Source organism: Scleropages formosus, chromosome 6 (genome assembly GCF_900964775.1).
Source record: "Scleropages formosus chromosome 6, fSclFor1.1, whole genome shotgun sequence".
Lineage (NCBI taxonomy): Eukaryota > Metazoa > Chordata > Actinopteri > Osteoglossiformes > Osteoglossidae > Scleropages > Scleropages formosus.
The window spans coordinates 12,757,780-12,780,266 of NC_041811.1; the positions used below are offsets into that span (position 1 = coordinate 12,757,780).

General features: G+C 45.2%; 2 protein-coding genes across 2 annotated transcripts; one reads left to right on the top strand and one right to left on the bottom strand.

Annotated features, from left to right (window-relative positions):
• Positions 1–1,009: 1,009 nt before the first annotated feature.
• On the bottom strand, positions 1,010–7,796 carry zmynd19 (zinc finger, MYND-type containing 19). Its single transcript, XM_018744695.2, has 6 exons — positions 7,444–7,796; positions 6,044–6,103; positions 4,063–4,169; positions 3,694–3,834; positions 3,369–3,549; positions 1,010–2,534 (listed from the first exon to the last, which is right to left on the bottom strand). The coding sequence occupies exons 1-6, from the start codon at positions 7,492–7,494 to the stop codon at positions 2,391–2,393; spliced, it is 684 nt and encodes a 227-aa protein (XP_018600211.1). The 5' UTR covers positions 7,495–7,796; the 3' UTR covers positions 1,010–2,390.
• Positions 7,797–11,792: 3,996 nt separating this feature from the next.
• bspry (B-box and SPRY domain containing) lies at positions 11,793–17,935 on the top strand. Its single transcript, XM_029252652.1, has 6 exons — positions 11,793–12,327; positions 13,581–13,679; positions 14,456–14,686; positions 15,587–15,612; positions 16,029–16,153; positions 16,605–17,935. The coding sequence occupies exons 1-6, from the start codon at positions 12,061–12,063 to the stop codon at positions 17,141–17,143; spliced, it is 1,287 nt and encodes a 428-aa protein (XP_029108485.1). The 5' UTR covers positions 11,793–12,060; the 3' UTR covers positions 17,144–17,935.
• The last annotated feature ends 4,552 nt before the right edge of the window (positions 17,936–22,487 follow it).

A 22,487-nucleotide genomic window follows, 5' to 3' on the forward strand; every position in this document is an offset into this window, starting at 1 on the left:
CACAAGATAGACAAATCCTGATACCCTCTTACCAATTTTTTTTTTAATATAAGATACACAAGCAAGCAAATACAGTGCTGGAGTAGTAGCTGAATAAAGGCTATATCTGGGGATGCTCATGAAGTTACGGCGCATGAACATTTACACCCTACGTGAGCCGGAGAGCTCTCGGACGAAATGGGTCGGGAAAAGGCGAGTTTTCAGACCCTTCTTGAATGTAGACAGAGTTTCCGCAGCTCTGGGTGAGAGGGGGAGGTCATCCCACCACACCGGAGCCAGAACCGAGAACCTCCGCATTCACCTTTCGTGCGCGGGACCACCAAGCGAGCAGAAGTAGACGAGCGAAGGGGTCTGCCTGGGGTGTAGCGCTCGATCAAGTCCCGTAAGTAGCTGGGAGCAGTTATATTGATGCATTTGTAGACAATAACCAGGGTCTTGAATTTGATTTGGGCAGCTATAGGAAGCCAGCGTAGAGAAATGAGAAGATACATGGGAACGCGTTGGCAAATCAAACACAACTCGTGCAGCAGCATTCTGTATCAGCTGCAGAGGTTTGATGGCAGTAGCAGGAAGGCCACAAAGGAGAGAGTTGCAGTAGTCCAGACGGGAGATCACCATGGCCTTCACAAGCAGATGGACAGTCAGTAGTGAGGTAGTGACTAATGTGATAGTTCTTGCTTTGATCACTTGATTAGTTTGTTTTAGAAGTTCACGCCGAATTGTGAAATGGCAAGAAAATGAGTCAGTTGGCCTTGATACGTAACTTATTACAAGAGCTTGCGTGTGCTTTATACGTTACCTCAAAGACAATGGGAGCTTAGTTAAAATGTAAATATTTAATCGGTCCCACCTGTAACAAAATTGCGGAAATATTTTAATTCTAGCATTCAAACTGAACTAAGACTAAGAGGTTTTAACCAGACACCTCAGCTATACACTTCAGGTGAACCATTTGACAGCAGCACAACTTGACAAAATGCATTCCACATGGCAGTTGAAACATTTTTATTTTAACATAATTTTAACCTTTGCATTTTTACAGTGAATAGATGGTCAGGTCAACCACTTGTCCATTCATGTTTAAACTTTTCGCGAGAATTCTTTAATCCACAAATCTTCCAGTCCCTCAAATCCTCTCTCCCACTAGGTGACTAAGATCAGGATGAGGGAGTTGAAACAATTCAGTGCACAGTGTTTGAACCCGTCCAGATAAATTAAAAAGTAAAAAAAGAAAACAAAAAAAATAATCACCATGTTGCAGTTGTATGTATGCCTGCTTCTTGCATGCATGTCTGTGCATGCTTGTTTTGCTTCTGAGGGGGATACACAAGGATGAAGATAAACACACTGCTTGCATGAATTTAAAAAGGACTCCCTAGAAATAACTAAAAAATTTTTTTTCCTCTTTTTTTTTTTTTGTTTTTTTTAAATTAACTACACGTCCGGAGATGGTATAACAAAATGTTACCACACCTTTTGAAAGGATTCTATGATAATGGACAAGCCACATTAATACTCAGAATTAGCTTAGGCAGGTTTCTGCGGGACAGCCCTCGTATATGCAACGTAGGCATTTGTGTGTAAGCAGTGTACACAGGACCATGTGGTGGATCGGAGGTGGTGCGTTTGCATTGCGACACGAGAGGACGAACACGCAAGACGTCACACACACAATTTCTTAGCTGCTTGATCAGGCCTTCTCATCCACGCACACACTCCCACAATTCCCCATCGACATCGACCGCTTGATCCGCATCCTTCAGCCGGCAGTATCAGTGTAAACAGTACCGATAATGCTTCAATTAAATAATGCTCAAATGCTCTATCTGTTGTGCTTTAGTTTCAGAGCATAACAGGGAAGTGAATGTGTGAGCATGTGCTCCAGTGGTCCACCGGGGCGCAGTACAGTGTAGAGGTCCATATTTCATAGTGCCACCCACCTGGGGAGTGCCACACAATTCCAGAACATTTTGTAGTTAAGTGGGTGAAGGGGGGAGCAGGGTAGAGGGGATGGTGACAAAGGTCATTTTGTCAAATGCAGTCCAGGATAATAAACTCCTTTGCAGTGTCTTTTTATGCCCTCTTTTCTCCCAACCACACAAACCAATAGCAGCAGGGAAAGCTACATCTCTCCCTGAATTTTTTTAAAAAAAAAAAAAAAAAAGAAAAAAAAACCCTACATTTCCCATCATCTCCAGCAATGTGCCAAGCCAGCCTTGGAGAAATGTCAGTTCTGGGAAGTGTGGTATTAACTCCTCACTCAACTTGCTTCCAATGTCTTCCATATCTCAGATTCCCCTCCCCATCTCAAACTCCCAAAGTCTCAACCCCATCCCCTCCTCTGCCCTGCCCACCCCCATCCCACCCCAACCAGGTTGTGGGTCTAAAGATCATCGCTCTGGCTCTGACTCCAGTGCCAGGACTCTCTTCCGCTCACGGCACTGCTTCTTGTGGGCTGGCCAGTCTCTCTGCTGGCACTGGGAGCCACAGTAGCGTGCCACCTGGCAGCGGCCGCAGATGTTGAACTCCCGAAGCTGGGGAAAGACAGAAAGACCTCAGACTAAGGTGTACGCAAAATTGCAGATCGCCACCACTGCTCGCAGCATGTTTTTATCTATCGGAACAAAATGCTGGAAAATACAAACGGCGCAGCGTTAAATGAAACTGAAGTGGTTCTGAAAAAGGGCACCATTAGCTTTTGCACCACAGGGTATCATGAATTGATTGGCAAGAACATCTTCCGAATATATTGCTTCTTAAATAATGATGTGTGAAGGAGGAAACGGCCATCAAAGCCCCCCGTAACTTCTCATTTTGTGTTTCAGTGACAGATTACACATCCTGAAATCTCAATTTATAAATCAAAACAGTGATGAAATCATACACAATTATCCGCATCCTTAACTGTATCTAGTACACGAATTACTGAAAATCCAAACCTTCTACGCAAATCAGAATTTTTAGTCAAAGTGCAAACTTTGTGACATTTTGGAAAAAATCTCTACAGGATGAACTTGTTACTATTCATTTGGTGCATTTATTTTCCCTAATCTTTAAACATTAAGGAAAATTTAATTCAAAAGTAAACTTAGAACATAAGAACTGCTCTGGTCACATTTAAGCCGAGGCTGAAGACATGTTTAAAATCGCTCACACACACACACACACACACACACACACACACACACACACACACACACACACACCACATTTCCATGCTCCACTTACCACCCTCTTTTCCCATTTATTTTCCTCATTCATTTTTTGTTTTATTTTCTTCTTGAGTGCCATGAAGGCACAGCAAGTGCATCACTAGCATTCACTATAGTAAGACACACAAAGCAAGAAGGGATACAGGGGGTACTCACTCTCTTCTCAATGAGAGAGCAAGGAGGGTAGTGACACTCGTAGTAGGTGCAGGAACACTCTTCCTCCTCCACCAGCTCCCCGTTGGCATTGTAGTAGCGCGTGCGACTCAGCTCCAGGTACTGCTCTTCTACTGGGTCAGCTGGCACTTGTTGGATCGCCAGCCAGTACAGGGACTGCTCTCTGAGGGTGGGGGAACAAAATAGACGTTCAACTCAAAGTGGCGACACACCTGCTAATTCGTCTATGGTACATTTCTTTCACATCTCAAACTCTGTCAAACACGGATAAGGGTGGTAAACAATCATGAAGGGCAGGCTTCAGCACCTTTGCTTGCTGGACAGTTCCTCGGGTTTTGGGCTTCCGCCCGCTGGCACCAGGCACAGGTTATCCAGTCGGTTATCCACAGTTACAGAGTTGATGTGTACCACCTGGAAGTTCGGAGCGATGCCGCCCACATGCTTCTCCCTGGGGGAAAGTGCATATACGCACAGAGCATCAAAAGCTGCACTGTACACACGCTGGGTGTACACTACAAGGAAGTTCAAATATACAAAGAAAAAACCTTCACAAGAGAAAGAACACAGTATTTGGAGTGGAGACTTATGCTGAACTCAGCAAAATACTTGCTTGACCCTCAACTCCTGTCACCCAAATTGTCTGCAAATTAAGTTTCTCACTCAGAAAAACACTTACCAGAGTAGCTCGTGCAGCGGCCGGCCAGTCCAGCGCCCTTTGCTAATATCGAATGCGTAGGCAAAGATCTTTGCTCCATTCCCATCTGCATCAACCTCCATGCGTGCCTTAGAGTAGGCAGAGGGGACAAAAGTCAGCATCTACAACACTCAGGTTCACAACCTAAATTTATTAAAAACTTAATGTATTCATTTAGCACTTTTCTCCAAAGTGACATACATCTCATAGAAAATACAATGTGTGCATTACAATAGGAGAAAGACTAGGATGGAGATGCATGATTAAGTGCAGTTTTTCCATCATATGAACCAAAACCAAGTTTGACTGTTGAAATGATAAGTTGACACCACCCCCACCTTCACAAGTTGAGTACAAATTCACTTTTACTGCTACGCCGTGAGCAATAAAAACATTATACATCCCTGCTATGAAAAATACGAGTCTTGCAATAAAAAAAAAAAAAAAATTGCAGAGTTTAGCAGTTCCCACTCAGTTCCAGTTTTTGACCAATTCATCTAAAACACGTGCAGTGCGGTTCATCTTGTTATTGATCACCCACACCCAGAACACATTGCTGTAAACACCAGAAGAAATGTGTCCCACACTCATATTGCATTTTGGTACTCTATTGCCATCTATCTGTTCCACAGGTAAACAAGTTGTAGCCACTTGGCTACAAAACAAATATTAAGAAAACTGCAAGTGATGAAAAATTAATTTAAAAAGACCAAAAACTTAACATAATGAAATGAGCCAGAGTGCAACAATCCTTCAAGCTGTAGATTAATATCTCCTTAAAATGGGCGGATTACAGTAAAATAGGGGCTTCCCAAATCCATAAATTTAGCAACATCAGAACTGCGTCCCTCTCACGGCTCACCAGCGGCAGAGCAATGGGAACAGTGCAGGGGAAACGCTGACTGTTCAACGGAAAATGCCTTTTTGCATCATGTCTGCAATCTTCAAATCACCACTTTCTAAATTCACTCCTGCCCCCACAGGTGGAATACGTGATGTTTAAAAACACCACATGAATCTAGTCCATAATCTCCTTTAGATTAAAGCTTCCACACACATCAGTAAAAACATTGTGTGTGCGATCTGAGCACCGTCTGCATACCAACAGAAGGACCATGTTATTTATCCGGGCTTCTCTGTGGGGGACAGCGGGTAGCGCAGTGGTTAGAGCTACTGAGTTTGGACTCAAAGGTCGCATGTTCAAATCTCACCTCTCGCTGTAGTACCCTTGAGCAAGGTACCTACCCTGAAATTGCTCCAGTAACATTACCACACTGCATAAATGGGTAAATAACTGTAAAGCAGCTTAACGTTGTTTCAGCTAAATGTGTTGTCCAGGTGAGAAGCAATGCCAAGAGCAAAAACACAAGAGATGACAACTAGTAAAATGGGTGTTTGGTTACTAACAGACTGTTGTCGATCCAAAAAACAAGAAAGATTAAGCAAGCACGTCATTTACAACTCTACATCTGATGGACAAAAGGACCATGAAACTTTCCCAAATTCAGTGATGGTCCCTCAACAACTGGATCGTAAAGATTAACAGAACCGTCCGATGACTTTTCTTTTTAATGCCAGCCGGCAACCTTTGGTTTGGGAATTCTGTGCCGTGGGGGACGTTCTTTGTAGGACATTTTTAAAAAGCTGCATACTGATAGCGACAGCAGGCAGTGTAGCTGTTAAGGCCGAAGCCTTGTAACCCAAAATGACGACTCAGGTCTCAGGAAGAACCCTGCTGTTGTACCTTTAAGGCACTTAAAGTGTGCCCAGTAATGCATTCATAGGTTTAAATAAGTCTATTTATAAGCAACAAGACAAAATATAAACATGTGGCACATCAACAAATGGGGTAACAAAACAAATGCCAAAAGGCACACACTCATACAGTTTAAAAGATGCCATAATGATGTTCACTTAGGGAGGCATTACATTATGAGCATTTTATTCTCTGACCACCACTTACCTCAAAGGCATAGTTCTCCACCAGCGGTATGTCCTGTTCATCTATCAGCGTGTATTTTGTCTGAAAGGAAAGATCATTATTAATTTCCATGTGGGGCAAATTGAAGGACATGTGCAAAAGAACTACAGTAGTGGGGTTGGAGGGTGAAGCTTAAAACAGCAACTTTAACTTAAGGATATTGGCCCGTAACCACTGCACCACCTACTGGGCCGCACAGCACACAGTAGCCTATGGGCCCAGACCAACAGCACATTTCAGTCCGGATTTTAACCAAACTTGAGTTTTACAGGTGTCTGCTGTAAATTTAAGTTAGAAAAAAAGGTTTGTGATGTACAGGGGCTGCTAGGTCACACTCCATGGGCATGGCACGGTACAACACGTGCGCGAAACATGCCACCACGGACACAAGAGACACTTCACAGGTTCCGACGCCGAACAACAAACGCGTAAACACCTGTCGGATTGGCTCAGATCTAGAACTCAATTGGGGCCGCGAGGACCGTGGCGGGTGGGCGAGCGCGCGCGCCGCCGCCGCCGGCCCTGAGTCATCGCCACAGCGACCAGCAGCGCGGCAACCCGGACGCCGTTCCGCGGATATTCGGAAAAAACTGAATAAACCCGACCTAGAGTGTAAACTTTTGACCCCTGTTTTAGGTTTTTTTTTTTTTTTTTTATAGAAACAGTTTAACGTGTTCCCCCCCCCCCCCCCAAAACCTCACACGCCCCTCTCCTCTTCTGTGTTATTGTGCACGCGGCCCTGGATCCCCCCAGTCTGCACCGTTTAAACCGGTCAGCGGCGACTCTCACACTGAGCCGGATGTTCTTAGCGCCTCGGAAGAAACACATAACCACTATTTGTTGTTGGTCGCGGACGCGCTCGGCGCACAGACGCACATATTTTATTCTTTTTCAGTGCGTTCTCGTCGCGTCCGTCGCCCAGCGCCCCCTCGCTCCCCAGCAGCCGCGTGCCGGCGTGACACGTTTCACACAGGCGGTTACCGGCCGGGAAAACGCGTATAAACGCGCTTCACGTGAAGATAACTATCGAAGTGTTATTAAATTTAGCCGTACTTAAAGCTCGGTCTGTGTCTATCTGCAGTTTATGCTGGGTTTCTAAACAAAAATGCTCAGTCCGACGAACGCTAGCCGGTTAGCTCGCTATGCTACACGAGACGAGTGGTGGAAGAGCCAGGCTCGACCGCGTTTTCGGCGAACAAAGCGCCTCCTTCGCTACAACACAACCGGCATCTATGTTCCGACCCATCATCCGCACGTTTTCGTTCCCGCGTAGCCTGATACCTTAAAAAAAAAAAACCCGTTGTGGGATTTTGGTTTAAAGGTCTGACACACATCCACACCCCTCCTTCCCTGCACATGGCAGCCCCGGGGATCCGGCTCACCTTCCCGGCCACACGGCCCAACCGGACGATTCCCAGCTTGAAATCCGACATCGGGAGAGAAAAAAAAAAAAGAACCCAAGAAGAGAGAAAACAGGCGGGCAGATCCGCAAACCTGAACCTCGTCAGGGCGACCCCCTAACCTCCTTTCTACTCCCGGTTTAGTGTAAGAGGGTTATAAGGGGGCAATTTTTTTTCCCTCCCGCTGAAGCCTCCGCGACACACCGCTGGCTGAAACGGGAACGCCGGACTGCTCCGGAGGAAGGAGACGAATGCCACGACACCGGCCAATGGGATTATGGCAAGGAATATATTTTAGTCCAATCAGGAGCTCCGCGTCTGACTTCTCTTCTTCAATTCCAAGGCGATGACGCAACGGGGTGACGTAATGAGGCTTCATCATGTTCTCCAATTGTGTGGGAGGATTTGGTTGTATGGCCCGCCCATTCGTCGCTTGGTGCAATCACGTTTTGTACACAGTAGCTGTTTCCTGTGTACGATGATATGTCATTTTCGCGCCAAACTACAGTTCATCCGGGCGATTGAAAATATGGCGGTTTCTTATGTGCAACATGTGACTAAGTCAGATGTTCTTATGAGGGAGATTAGAGAGGTTACTGCTGAGCACTGGATAAAATCAATAATTGAGAAACTAAGTCCCATAAACGTAAATAAATGTATTAATTCAAGAAAATAAGATTTGGAGGATCGGAAAATAGCGCGTTGTACTTTTCGGAATCTACTACGATGCGATGGTAATCCAATTAAATAATGGAAACAAATTTTACACTAGTCACAGTAACATCAAACTTTAGTGCAGACTTTGATTCAGAGTCTGCACTAAAATACATACTCTTTTATCCGCAACACCAGGTCTGTTTGGCTGTTGGTTTGAATATACTGTGTGGAATTTGATGTTCTTTTGTTTGTGGGTTTCTTCTGACTGATCTGGTTTCCTCCAATAGTCCAAAGACCTCATTTGGGGAATCTAATCTAAATTGCACACAGTGTGCAAATGTATAAATGATTGTGTCTTGAGTACCTACCTTGGGATAGATTCAGTGGAATGTCCTGTCCAGGGTGTACTCCGATAAACCTTGTGCCGTGTGCTTCCAGGGTACACTCTGGTTTGCTGTGATAGTGACTTGGACAAGCAGGTAACAAGCGTGAGCGTTTCTACACTTCCATGACCATGGAATTTTTTTTTTTTTTTTTTTTTTTTAAATTTCAGAGACAGAAATTACACAGCCTCATTGCATCACTGAGCCTTAATGCCATAGAATGGTGATTCTCAGACATGTTGCCGGAGGGCCACAGCATATGTACATTTTTATCTGTCTTTAACCCGTAAAGATTACTCGGAAGGGAGACAAAGGCTAAATTAGATCATGATCGGTAATGATTACTCTGGCAGGGTGTTTGGATGTTCTGCTACATTGACAACCTGTGAACACAATGTACCATTTTGTCTTGAGGTTAGAATCATTATCATGGTGTGATAATTTCCCAGTCTGTTTTTGTTCCAAACACTGTTTGAACAGATCAGTTCCAGTTACATTGGTTTCATAATCATTGAAAGATGATGGTTAAGAAAATATAGTATGAATTGGTTCTGTTGTGGGGGGGCGCGGTGGCGCAGCGGGTTGGACTGGGTCCTGCTCTCTGGTGGGCCTGGGGTTCGAGTCCCGCTTGGGGTGTCTTGCAATGGACTGGCGTCCCATCCTGGGTGTGTCCCCTCCCCCTCCAGCCTTACGCCCTGTGTTGCCGGATTAGGCTCCGGCTTCCCGCGACCCCGTATGGGACAGGCAGTTCCGACGATGCGTATGTGATGTGGTTCTGTTTGCACCTAATTGGTACGATATCATGTATCCTCAGAGTGAACAAGGTAGTGATGGAGTGGAAGTGATATGCTTGAGTAACTAACATGGGCCAGGAAGGTCTGTGAGCTTTGAAGCTAAAAATTCTTAATTAACTGGTTTTACATATTTTCAGCGGTGGCCTAGGAGTTACACAAAAATCTCTACGTCGAGCTTGCATCTGTTGCATGTTTTCTCTGTGCTTTTGTGGGGTTTTAGTATGTCCCTGCTCGCGCTCTTAATCCAAATGCTGTTCAACAGAGTAGGAAACTTTACGTTGAAGTTTGTCTTGGCTGTTAGTGTGTGAGAGACTATTTATCGGTGAGTAAACTTTGGTGCTCAGACATTCCACCCAGGAAGTGCCCCTAGTTTAGGAAAATGAATGGATTCTTGTGCAGTGGCCCCCAAATTACGAACTCAGTTGGGGTGAAAGGCTTTTATGAACTCACCTCTAGACTACAATCAAAATCTTAATGATACAGTTGTTCCTCAATTTATCTGCAGGTCATATTATGTGAAATCCTTCGATATAGCAATAATAAGAAAAATACTTTTGTTTTCTTATTTTCATGAGCTACATTAAAGTTAAAACCCAATTAAAATGATTTCATCATTAATCACTTCTCCAAGTCATAGTCACGGTGGTCTGGAGCTTATGCTGGAAAAATATAGCACTAAGGTTGTGAGGATACACCGAGGGCAGGATGCCAGTCCATTGCAGAGTAGCTACCCATGAACTCACTCACTCTGGGCAGTTTCAAATCACCAATCAACCTGAAATACATGTCTTTGGAGTGTGGTAGGAAACCAGAGCACCTGAGGTAAACCTATGTGGAGAACACGCAAACTTCACATAGACTGAGGCGACTTTGAACCTGTGCTTCAACAATTCAGACACTGAAATAGCAACATTGCTGCTGCACCACCAAGCCAAATTTCAAATTTAAAATTAAAATGACGGATAATAAAAACATGTCACCACACGCTGTTTCATCTCTGCTGTTGACTTATTTACACTTTTCAAACAGTCACTTTTTCTCTTTTAAATTTTTTTTTTTTAATAGTGTGTTCTTCAGTGTTCGAGGCCCGCTTGGGGTGCCTTGTGACGGACTGGCGTCCTATCCTGGGTGTGTCCCCTCCCACCCTGCACCATGTGTTGCTGGGCTAGGCTCTGGCTCACCAGGACCCCACTTGGGACAAGTGGTTTCAGTGTCTGTGGAGCAAAGGTTACATGTGTTTGCCCATCGTGCCAACAGATGGCAGTCAAACAGGCACAACCACCACAGCAATGTGGGGCCACAATAATTCAGCTCACTTTCACATTGTGTTTACAGCTGGTGTTTTTGTAGTCTCTATGAAGAAGAGTTGTGCCGTTACCATTATTAAGCAACACATGAGAGTAAAGGTAATCACGAAAGCTGAAAGTGGCGCGAAGATGAAGAATGTTTTTGTGCGGTAACTCCAAGATTCGCAACTCGCATCATGTTTCCAGGATAGGCTCCGGAGCACCACTACCCTGCACCAGGATAAACTGAGAAAGTATGAATGAGGGGGTGGATATATATCGAATAGATTTTGTGAAGTCAGCACATTTAACTGATATTCTTTTGAAAGCACTTATTATTAGCGCTTTGAAAACATTTATTTTTTGTTAACATAACTGAGCAAAATTCAGTATAGAAGACGTACTTACTCATGATCTTCACCAGCATAAAAACTTTGTTTATATCTGATTTCTTTTATCTGAGGGAGGTGCAGTGGCGCAGTGGGTTTGGCCTATGCCTGCTCTCTGGTGGGTCTGGGGGTTGAGTCCCGCTTTGGGTTCCTTGTAAGAGACTGGCATCCCATCCCAGTGTGTCCCCTCCCCCTCCAGCCTTGTGCCCCGTGTTGCCGGGTTAGGCTCCGGCTCACCGTGACCCTGCTTGGGACAAGCGGTTTCAGTCAATGTGTGTGTGTGTGTGTGTGTGTTCTTTTATCTGATTACAGGACATAAACATAAAAGGGGGGCGGGGGGTCTCCTTACCTCAGATGTTGGAGCAAATCTTAATTCCTTTGCCATATTTGTGTATAACTCTATTGAGTCTAATGCTAATATCTTCTGCCTCTCCCCCAATTCTGATGAGTTGTTATGCTTCTCAGAAAAAGTACACTTAAAATCAATTACTTTCTGGTGCATCACTGAATAAATAAGTCATAACACTCTCATTCTTCCATGCAATTCCCGATGAAAAGTTCCAAGGTAAGACTCTCATGAGGTCTAGATGAGGTCTAGCTGGGTTAACCCAAGAGGTTAAAAATAAACCAGTAGAAAGTTAAGCATTAACCTGAGGTTCGTCACAAGTAATGAAAATACATAACATAGAGGTTTCCATGCGCCGTCCAGTTATTACAGTGATTTTATGCATATTTCATAGCGAACCCGTGACTGTATGTATCATGACATATGTTCATGGTTGCCAAACCCTCACTTCCCAAGATTGCGCAAATAAAAGAGAACCAAACGTGTGGAAAGTGTTTCATTTGCCCTCATCGGCTTCTTTTCCCGAACTTTTCAAGTCCTCTCGGGTTAAACTCGCTTTACAAGTCTGACCTTAACCGACCAAGTTCGCCACTTCCGCGTTGGCGTCTCTCCGCGCCACCTGTCACAGGTAAGGCGGCTGTTTGTTGACGCACCTGGCTGCCGCGAGCCGGACTCGTGCACGTAAGACTAGCGCTCCTCACTTCGCCTTCCTCGCGGACGGTTGGTTGCGCCATCATCGGGGACATGAGCTCGTCGTCTGAGGTGAGGAAATGCGACCTGGCGACCGTGTCGTCGCGGAACGGGGTCGGGGACTGCGCGAGGACGGGCGGCTCCGGCGGCGACACCGCGGCGGCCGACGACAGTCACCAGTGGCAGTGCGCGCAGCACGAGGCGCAGCTGGACCGGTACTGCAGCACGGACGGCAAGATGATCTGCGCGCACTGCGCCAGCGTGGGCACCTGCCGGGGGCACGGCGTCACGCCAGTGGCCAGTCGAGCTGCCGCGGTCCGGGTGGGTACCCCGTCTCGGCTGTGCGCGCGATCGCACTGCACTCCGCTGGAACCCGCGCGCTTGACCGTGGCGCCGTGGAGGGGGGCATCGGCCGCATGGACCCGTTCGGGAACCACGAATCGAAAATACTTACTTCGCGTTAACAGTCTTCAGTCTGTCTATGTTGACTTCATAAGAGCTTAAACGGGTTAGGGCTATATTCCTGTTGTCATAAAGGTTCCCGGTTCGAGTCCCTCCAGTCTGGTGCTCTAGTCTTGATCTTGATCCCGAATCGATCATATGGTAAAACGACCCAGGTGTGTAAATGGGTAAATCATTCTCAAGATCATTCTCTAACATATTACAGACAGTAAGATAAAGTTGTCCACGTTTGAAGGGTAATAATAATAATAATAATGATGATATATATATATATATATATATATATATATATATATAGTAATAATAATTCACGGGGACATTTCACTTAAGTAAGCAAGGATTTGCGGACGTTGTGTTAGTGAGTGGTAAGAACGTGGTACAAAGGTGTAGAAACCAAAGAAATGTTGTGTATTGAAGCTTTCCGTCTCGTGTCACGTGTGTATGTCCTGGCCTCAGGTGTGTTTCACTCACTGGATGCAAAACTGAATCAGGAGTTGGGAGTTTTCCCGGCTGCCTTTCATTTGAATGAGAATGAGAAAAAACTGGAAATTCTGGATTTCTTGCAGGAGGAGCGACGATACCACGTTTGCCCAGACAAAAGTCGAAGGGCGTGTGCCCATGAGACACATTCTTCAGTGAAACTTTTTTTTTTTAATTTAAATCAGCCAGACAATTAAATATAAACACCCAAGCCATTTCAGAATAATCTGACATTTATTTCTTAACCCCTTGGAAAATAATTTATGGAGGGGAAAAAAAAAGACATCCTACTTAGCAGCTCAGCCTTCAGCAAGAATAGATTGTTTTTTTTTCCTCCAAATAATACAATAAGTAATAGGCTTACTGTGGTAAATCCAGCAATAAGTGTGTCAGTAGCTTATCTCATACTTTGCGGTAATTCAATGTCTTTGTCTAATACTGTACCGGCAGAGGAAGTGCAGTGGAAGGTACGTTTTATTTATAGCAGGATAATCTAGATTATTGAGTTACCTTCATAGACTATACCGAGCAGCTTCATGCATTGCTGCCACCACAGTTTGAACCTCATTTTTAAGTAATGTGACAGAGATCAGTCAGTGTGTGTGAGTGTCTGATTGCATTTCCCCCGGTAGAACCAGCTGGTGGACGTGTGTGAGAAGATGCAGCTGCAGGCCCTGAGGATTGAGCGCTTTGTCAGCCACACCCTGGCAGCCAAGGAGCAGGCACTTCAGGTGAGCACAGAGCCTTCTGATACCATTCCCACACACACACGTGCACGTGCACACACGCACACTCGGGCCCAGTACAGACGTGAAGGCAAATGCACGATTCAGTAGCGCTCTCACAGCCATCTTTACAACCACTCTGTCTCATATCTGTAATTTAAAGCCTCTGCTCTTTCCTACCCACGTTTCCTTGTGAATTCATTCACACATACACTCGCACTGCAGAAAGGTTCATGCACTTGTCACATTTATTCTCAAAGTGATACATGGTGCCATAATAGCACCCTCTTGTACCTTTGTGGGGTGGTGCAGTGGATTTGGCCAGATCCTGCTCTCTAGTGGGTCTGGGTTCAAGTCCTCCTTGGGGTGCCTTGCGATGGACTGGTGTCCCGTCCTGGGTGTGTCGCCTCCCCCTCCAGCTTTGCGCCCTCTGTTGCCAGGTTAGGCTCCGGTTCGCTGCGACCCCACTTGGGACATGTAATTTCAGACGGTGTGTGTGTGTGTGTGTGTAAGTGGACAATAATAGGATTGCTAGATTTCATTTAACTCGCTTTAATTTCACATTTTTTATATCTGAACATGCTGGTGCACATGAATTTGGTCACTGTTTAGAACATCCTATTTACAGGAAAACAGTTCTATGTGCGTATCATTTTTACTGTTACAGGTGTAGTACAGGTACAAGTTTACATTTATTATGGCCTGGAGCTATACTTGATCTTTTTTTGCTTTACAGGATGTTAACGCAGTCACTCTCCTTCTCTCTCTCTGTCTCCCTCCAGGCGGAGGCAAGTGCGGCGCGTGAGCGTGTCGTGGCACGGGTGAACCTGGTGAGGGATGCCCTAGAGGAAGAGGAGCAGCGCCTCCTTGAGGCAGTGCAGAGAGAGGAGGAGCGGGTGCAGCAGTGCCTACTCACCCAGAGGGCGCACTGGGCACAGGCGCTGGCCGCGCTCACTCGCACACGGACATGCCTGGTACACACTCTCACGCACGAGGAGGACGCAAAGCTCGCGGTGAGAAAGATTCAATGCACCACATGGGCAGGCGGTGTGATGGGTAGTTCAGTGCCCTAGGTGATGTGATAGAGACCATAATGCACTGAGTATATGTAGATCATCAGCTAAATTTGGTACATGGGTGCTACGTAGAGGGGGTGCAGCGGTGCAGTGGGTTGGACCGGGTCCTGCTCTTCGGTAGGTCTGGGGTTCGAGTCCCGCTTGGGGTGCTTTGTTATAGATTGGCGTCCCGTCCTGGGTGTGTCCCCTCCCCCTTCAGCCTTACGCCCTGAGTTGCTGGGTTAGGCTCCAGTTCCCCGCGACCTTGTATGGGACGAGCGGTTCAGAAAGTGTGTGTGTGTGTGTGTGTGTGTGTGTGTGTGGGTGCTGTGTAAAATTGAGGCTGTTTCATTAAGGGTCAATCCAGGCGGGGCTGTAGAGTTATTTTGAGTTGTGGGCAGTTTTTGTTCCACAAAATAATGCAGGCTTTCCTTGTGTCAGTAAATAGTTAAACATGGTCACGTGTGGTAATTGAGTGAAAGTAATGATTGAATGAAATGCATGATTCTGAAAATAGTAAAACATAAGCAGACACTTCAGAAGCAGGGTTTTTTTCAAAAAAAAAAAAAAAAAAAAACATAAAGGAGAAGAGGATATAAGAGAAATCTCTGGAGAGCTGGAAGGTGGAAGAAACGAAAGGAATGTCCTGTGCAGAAACCGTAATGGAAATGAGGTGATATGGAGAGGGTGGCAACAGTGAACCTAAGGAGAGCCACGGAGAGAAGACAGCAGGGGGAAAGGGAGAGTAAAAGCGTGAGCAAAGTACAGTGTGAAAATGATGCCAAATTGTTAGTCCTGATGATGAAGATATTCAGTGCTGTTGGTTCGTCTCAACTTTTCTCTTGTATTGTATTGCAGAGTTCAGGCCAGGACCTGGCTGACAGGTCAGTATGGCTCATACGTAGCTCGATTCTCTTACTGCTAGGCCATCCTAGCAAGTTCCCTTTCCTGTAAACCACCTCTCCGACAGCCATCCACTTTAGTCAAGCCTGCCATCATACAGGCTTTCTGGCTCAGTGCTTTTTCCCGCTCGCTTGCATACAGTACATACATCCATACATACATACGTACATACTGTATACATGAGTGGAAATACCATGTTTTATGACATCAATTATCTTATGCTTAAACCTGTGCTATTTATGGCACCGTATGAAATTGTAAGACTCCTGCTCGTGCCTGCCAGCCACACAATTTGATATACTAGATGTTTCTGAATGACAAAGGTGTTGTGACTGACAATCTTAGTTTGACAACCAATAATCAATAATCAAAGTCCTGATCCGACCCCGCGTCTCAGGGTAGAGGAGGCTGAAGGGGTCGGCGAACCTCTCGACACGGAGCAGCTCAACCTGAACGCGAGCTGCAGCGACAGCAAGCTTTTGCTGGGACTCTGGGCCAGCGCTGTGCTGCTGGGCCCTGAAGGTATGCATACCTGCGGCATCCGGCTCCATTCCACCTTGCCTGTCTACGGAAAATCAATACCCAGTCGTATTTATAGGGGGATGTCAATAGCATTAGGTAGTACGTATTCTTTGTTATAGATTGACCTAATTTGCTTTGTTTCCATTGTACGTCTGCTCATTAGCGTTTCCTGGGGTGGCTGCACTATAAAAAGGAATGCAAATAGGACATAGCATACATTCTAGTAAGATGCATGTTAGATGCTACGTAAGACATGATGACTAATTGCATGAATAGTCACATGTAATGAGTCGCATACTTGTAACACATTGAGCAATGACACTTCTCCCACTCATCTTTCCTTTTACCTCTTCCAACATGTATGCCTCCTTCCTCTTCTGTCTCCGTCTTGGTCCTTTCATCTATTTCTCCCCTGCATTCACGCTGGCCGTCCGACTTCAATCCCTTCCAGGTCACAATCCGGTCAGTTTGACATTTGATGAGCGCACTGTCAGTCCACTGCTGTCCCTCTCGGAAGACCAGCGCACTCTGGCTTTCATACGCAAGAGGGCTCGTCAGTCCCTGCCCTATGACCCGGCACGCTTTGACAGCTGGCCCAATGCCCTGTGCGCGCAGTCGTTTTCCTCCGGGACGCACAGCTGGGTGCTGGAGGTGGGCCAGAGCAATGCCTTCAAGGTGGGGGTCTGCTACACCAGCTTGGAGCGCAAGGGGAGTGGCAACAAGTCCCGCCTGGGCTACAATGCCCAGTCCTGGGTGCTGTCCTGTTATGAGGGGGATTTCTCCTTCTGTCATGCCGGATGCCACGTGTCCCTGGCCCTGTTACGAAGGCCTAGACGCTTGGGGGTATTGCTGGACTGGCCGGGCCGCACCCTGCTCTTCTTCGACCCAGACTCTTGTGCCGTGCTGCACGTCGTCTGCCACCCCTTCACAGCCCCGTTGTTCCCTGCCTGCGCTGTGGCTGACCGCAGCATCACACTGGTCCCGCGCTAACACCCTGACTGCTCCCACTTAGTCCCACTGACTTCAGAGACGAATCAAGAACGCCCCCATCAAGTCCAAAAAGACTGACCTGTTATATCTTCGCGTTGTTAAGTTATTTTAATAGGACCATTTTACCTGTGTGCCAGTTTTGTGATTTGTATTAAAAGCCTGTGATAAATTTACCTTCCATTCATCATTTTCCAAAGCCAGAATTGTTTCTATAGAAAGAGACCTTGGTCGCAACACCATAGCGCATCGTGAGAAATACTGGCGCTGAGTCGTGCACAGTGTGTCTAGTGGGGGCAGGCAGGGACCAATCTAGTCTTTGCGGTGAAGACACACCAGTTTCTTGCTAATCCCAAACGAGAACATTCCCACACCCACACGTGCCTTTACATCATCCGCGAGCAATGGTTTATGTCTTGTTTTTAACTAACACCTCATCTCTCATACAGGTAACTATGGTGACTTCAAAATAACAACCAGTTTACAAGGAACGGGTATGATAGGTAAAGCTACTAGGGTCAGCCTTTTTCGAAATTTTTAGCTATTTTAGATGGGTTGGTGATTTCCTCTTGAAGGCATGATAGAGCATTAGCCATAGCAAGATTACACTAACAGACTAAATTCTTTCATTTGTAATGTTGACGTGAAAAACAGAGAAAATGAAATACTTTTGAATTACCCCCAAAAGGTAATTTTAGAAAGTTCTAGTTTATATTACGTTATTGTATCTTAGTAGGGGAGCGGTGGTGCAGCGGGCTTGGACGGGTACTGCTCTCCGGTGGGTCCGAGGTTCGAGTCCCGCTTGGGGTGCCTTGTAATGGACTGGCGTCCCGTCCTGGGTGCGTCCCCTCCCCCTCCGGCCTTACGCCCTGTGTTGCCGGGTTAGGCTCCGGCTCGCCACGACCCCACTTGGGACAAATGGTTTCAGACTGTATGTGTGTATGTATCTTACGTATATATTACATACACAGAAATTCAAGTATTTGTTTATTAGTAGTTGCCAGAAACGCTGAGCATAAAACACTATATCAAGACGAAGAGTGTTAAGGAGCCACCTAGTTCAAACAGTTGCACTTAATGGTACTTTTATGAGAACGTGAGCAACACTAACAACATACAGCAGTTTTCTACAGCTTAGCTAAGGATAAGCCTATTGTTTTTACACAAATTTACAGTGTTGCAAAACTGTAATATTAAATCCATAAAATCTCCTCCTGTAACCTTTTAACTGTGTTTCGTTCTTGTCAGGTTACCATTTGCACAATAAAGTGTCTGAGCTAACGTGCGGAAGCCAGCAGTTAATGTTACATGCTACACACCGCTGTACTGACAATGGACAGTGGTTACTATCCACTAAAATCAGTGGATGTCATGAATTTAGATTATGTACCCAGTATCCTCAATTTTTAATTTAATCTGAATTCATTTTTGTGTCTTATTTTGCTGAAACTAGTAATTTAATGCAATATGTACAGTTCTTTTCATTATTATTTGGCGAGCTATGGTAAAATACCTAAATTTGGTGAAACTTGGGACTATTAATGGAACTTCGAGGAGAGCGAAGTCTCTTTGGGCCATTAATTCATTTGGCAGTCACTTTTCTCTAAGTTGAAGCAGAAATCACAATAAACAAATGTGCATTTCACAAGAAAGAGTTTAAGATGTAGACATGCAGTTAGTCTTACCACCGTTTTTTACACAAGGAAACGGCTATAGAATTGAGTCTGAAAAGGAATTCAAAGGTGACTGTGACAAATGCCTTGATCCAAATATATGGAGTTGTTACACTGGGAGAGCAGCAGGTCCAAAAAACACCTCTTTCCTAAATTTTAAAAGCTTTTCAGAGTTCTGAGGAATAAGGGGGCTCCTTCTACCACATCGACCAAACCTGAGAACCTACTGACCTTTGGTTCCAGACCTATTATGAGTTTGATCACCAAGCAGCCAGAAGTGAAGTGCAGCGCTCCCGTTGGGAAGTAGAGCGTGATCAGCTCCTGCAGGTACTAGAGTTCAGATCCTTTGCCTGCCTTGTAGGTTGTAATCAGAGTCTTGAACTTGATATGGGCAGCTACAGGAAGCCAATGGAGAGAGACAAGGAGGTGAAACACATGGGAATGCTTTGGCAGGTTAAACAGGACTTGTCCAGCAGCATTTTGGATCAGCCGGAGAAACTGGATAGCAAAGGCCAGAAAACAGATGGAGTTGCAGTAGCTCAGGCAGGACACCAGCATGGTCTGGAAAGGAGCTGATCAGAAGCTGAAAGATATGGCTGTATCCTGTAGATATTATACAGGAGCTATCAGTTGGATCATGTTATTACGTTAGTGTGGTGAGAGAAGAAGAGACTCAAGTCAATCCTTGTTCCCAGGCTCTTGACTGATAAAGCAGGTAAAATGAGAAGTATTACCCAGTTTGAGAGATAATCCTCAATGAGGGGATGGACCTGCTGGTAAATGTATGATCTTGACCATGAAGAGACTGTTGTAGACAAGCAGAGATGTACCAGAGCATGAAAAATGATAAACTTAAGGTCAGGTGGGTCATATGTCACAAGAGGGCTGAAGATATTTTTCTCTTTGGCAGCTGTACAATTTACATTTGTTCCTTTAGCAGAGGGTTTTCTTCAAATAGATGTACATCTCAGAGAAAAATACAAGCAGTGCATTAGAAAAACAGGTATCACTTTGAAAACTTCTTGAGCCAAAGAGCAACAGAAAATGATGCTGCCTCTTTCCACCCCCGTGAGAAGGAAACAGAGTGTTGAACACATTAAAGATCTGCCACCATTATGGTATGTCTCCTGTTCTGACCTTTGAAAAGTAAATTTATGTTTATTCATTTAGCAGATGCTTTTTGCAAAGTCATATACATCTCAGAGAACAACACAAACAGTGCATTACATCAACAGAAAGAGAGATTTGAATGCAGACACAGGATTCTTAAATACAGCCCATTTGTCACATACCGTTATACAAACCAATATACATTACAAGGTAGCTGCATATAGGCATTTCCATTACTAAACAAATTAATACAAATTAATATACATAAACACATACACAAGATTCAAATCATATTTAAATTCAATTTTTTTTCACATACACAACCATACTTAGTACGACGTGCAGTGTAATGCTTTTCCGACTGTCCGTAATACATACTAATAGTAGAGATAATAAAAATAAGGCAATACAAATAAAGTAGAAATTAGAAACATACTAAATATGAGGAATATATAATGATAAAAATAGGACAAAGTAAAGTAAGATAAAAACTTAGTGGTTAAATAACAATATAGTGATCTAAAAATGTGGAATATCATAGAAATATAATAAAAAGAAAAATACAAACATGTACTCCAAGGAGATGGAGGCTGTTCTAGCCAACTGGAGAACATCTGATACCATGAGAAGAGCTGTCTCGGCGGACAGTCCCCTGAATCCAGACCGATACCCATCAAGAAGATCATTCTGGATAAGGAATGCAGACAGCTGGTCACAGGTTGTCTGTTGTAAAGTTTTTGACAGAAAAAGGCAGTAGGGAAACTGGCCTGTAGTTCTGGATTAAGTCTGGATCCAGAGAGGGTTTCTTTAACAGCAGTGAAATAAGGGCAATTTTGTAGGCAAGTGGGAAGCAGCCCGAGAAGAATGAGGAGTTGATGATCTTGGAGATAAAGGAGATAAGTTGCTGGAAAATGTCCTGTACGAAAAGCGAAGGGATAAGGTCGAGAGAGCAGGTGATGGCTCTGTTGCAACAGGAAATTGGATATTTCAGTTTCTAACAGGGGTTGAAATGCAGAGAACATCTCTTCGCAGGAAGATCCAGCATGATCGGGGCAAATGGATGATGAGAACCGTGATAGAGTTGACTTTGTATCCGAAGAACAAGGCAAAATTGTCAGTGGTGAGAGAGCAAGGAGGAGGTGGAGGCCAGAATAGGTGTGAAAAGGTGGAGAAAAGTCAGTGTGAATTAATTGCAGGCTGTTGTTTACTGGCGAAGAAGGTGTTTTTAGCCAAGGAAACAGCGGAGTGGAACGTTGCTAGGAGTTCCTTGTAAACTTCCATGTCTTCTTCGTTCTGCAGCCTGGAGTTTGGTCCTGCTGGCACCTAGTACATCTGATAGCTATGGAGTGAAACTGGCATGTGCTGGTTTGGAAGTTAGGGGACAGAGAGAGTCTAGAGAGGATAAGGCTGAGAGGAAGACAATGGTAGCATTGTCTGTGGACAGCCCAGAGCACTGTGCAGCAGAAGGGAGTGACGATAGTGCAACAGAGGAGAGGGAAGAGGGTGAGAGAGATTTCAGGTTGTGGCGGAAAGTGACAGAGGATACAGAAGCAGGAGAGGGTTAGTGGTGATGCAGGGTTGGAAGGCGATGAAGAAATGATCACAGAGGTGCAGTGGAGTAACAGAAAGGACAGCACAGCCACAGTATCGGTAGAAGATAAGGCTGAGGTGATTGTGGGCCTTGTGAGTAGCAGAGAGCTGGGACATAGAAAGGTCAGAGGACTGTGGGCTGCTTGCATGAATGTCCCTGACACGCAGGTTGAAATCACCCGGGAGAATAAACAGAGTGTTGTCCCCTGGAAGAGAGCTCAACAAGGTGTCAAGGTCATCCAGAAAGCAGCCTAGAGGGCCAAGGGGTCAACAGAGGGCAACCACCACCAGTGCGGTCGGGGCACTGATAGAGACAGCATGGAATTTAAAGGGGGAGGGGGGAACAGAATAAAAATGTAGTACTCAGACCACAATTTATGTCTTTTAACTGCACTGCAAATGCATTTACTTCACAGAGAATTTTACCATGGAAATTAACCTCTCTGGGAAATGTCATTATTAAAAGTGGAATTGGTTTGCAGATAAATAGCCTGAAGTCTGCACAAATACAAAAAAAAATAAAGTTAAAAAAATTATGTGCTAAAGTTTTTTTTTTAAACCCATTTTTAGTTAAATACAAAAATTTATTATATATATTAAAGAAACGTATTAACGGTACCACCATGCAGCCCAATTAGCGCTGATGGAGTAATTAAAACTGAAATCACTGCAGTGAGTTTCTTATCGGAAAATATACGGTATGTCTACAAACACACTGAAGTCTACTGACAGCTGCTGTCTTATGAAGGCACAAAAATTTCAAGAGCGCTATGGGGGGGGGGGGCAGTGGGTTGGACCAGGTCCTGCTCTTCGGTGGGTCTTGAGTTCAAGTCCCGCTTGGAGTGCACTGCGACGGACTGGCGTCCCGTCCTGGGTGTGTCCCCTCCCCCTCTAGCCCCTCGCTCTGTGTTGCCGGGATAGGCTCCGGCTCCCCGCGACCCCGTATGGGACAAGCGGCTTCAGATGATATGTGT

Bases quoted from the DNA above. Each gene is read 5' to 3' on its own strand.
- bspry (XM_029252652.1), top strand. From the start codon at position 12,061: ATGAGCTCGTCGTCTGAGGTGAGGAAATGCGACCTGGCGACCGTGTCG. The intron at 13,680-14,455 runs GTGAGCACAGAG...GTCTCCCTCCAG, and splicing joins CCAAGGAGCAGGCACTTCAG to GCGGAGGCAAGTGCGGCGCG. The intron at 14,687-15,586 runs GTGAGAAAGATT...ATTGTATTGCAG, and splicing joins AGGAGGACGCAAAGCTCGCG to AGTTCAGGCCAGGACCTGGC.
- zmynd19 (XM_018744695.2), bottom strand. From the start codon at position 7,494: ATGTCGGATTTCAAGCTGGGAATCGTCCGGTTGGGCCGTGTGGCCGGG. The intron at 6,104-7,443 runs GTGAGCCGGATC...CTTTCCTTTCAG, and splicing joins TGGGCCGTGTGGCCGGGAAG to ACAAAATACACGCTGATAGA. The intron at 4,170-6,043 runs GTAAGTGGTGGT...GCCTACTCTAAG, and splicing joins TGGAGAACTATGCCTTTGAG to GCACGCATGGAGGTTGATGC.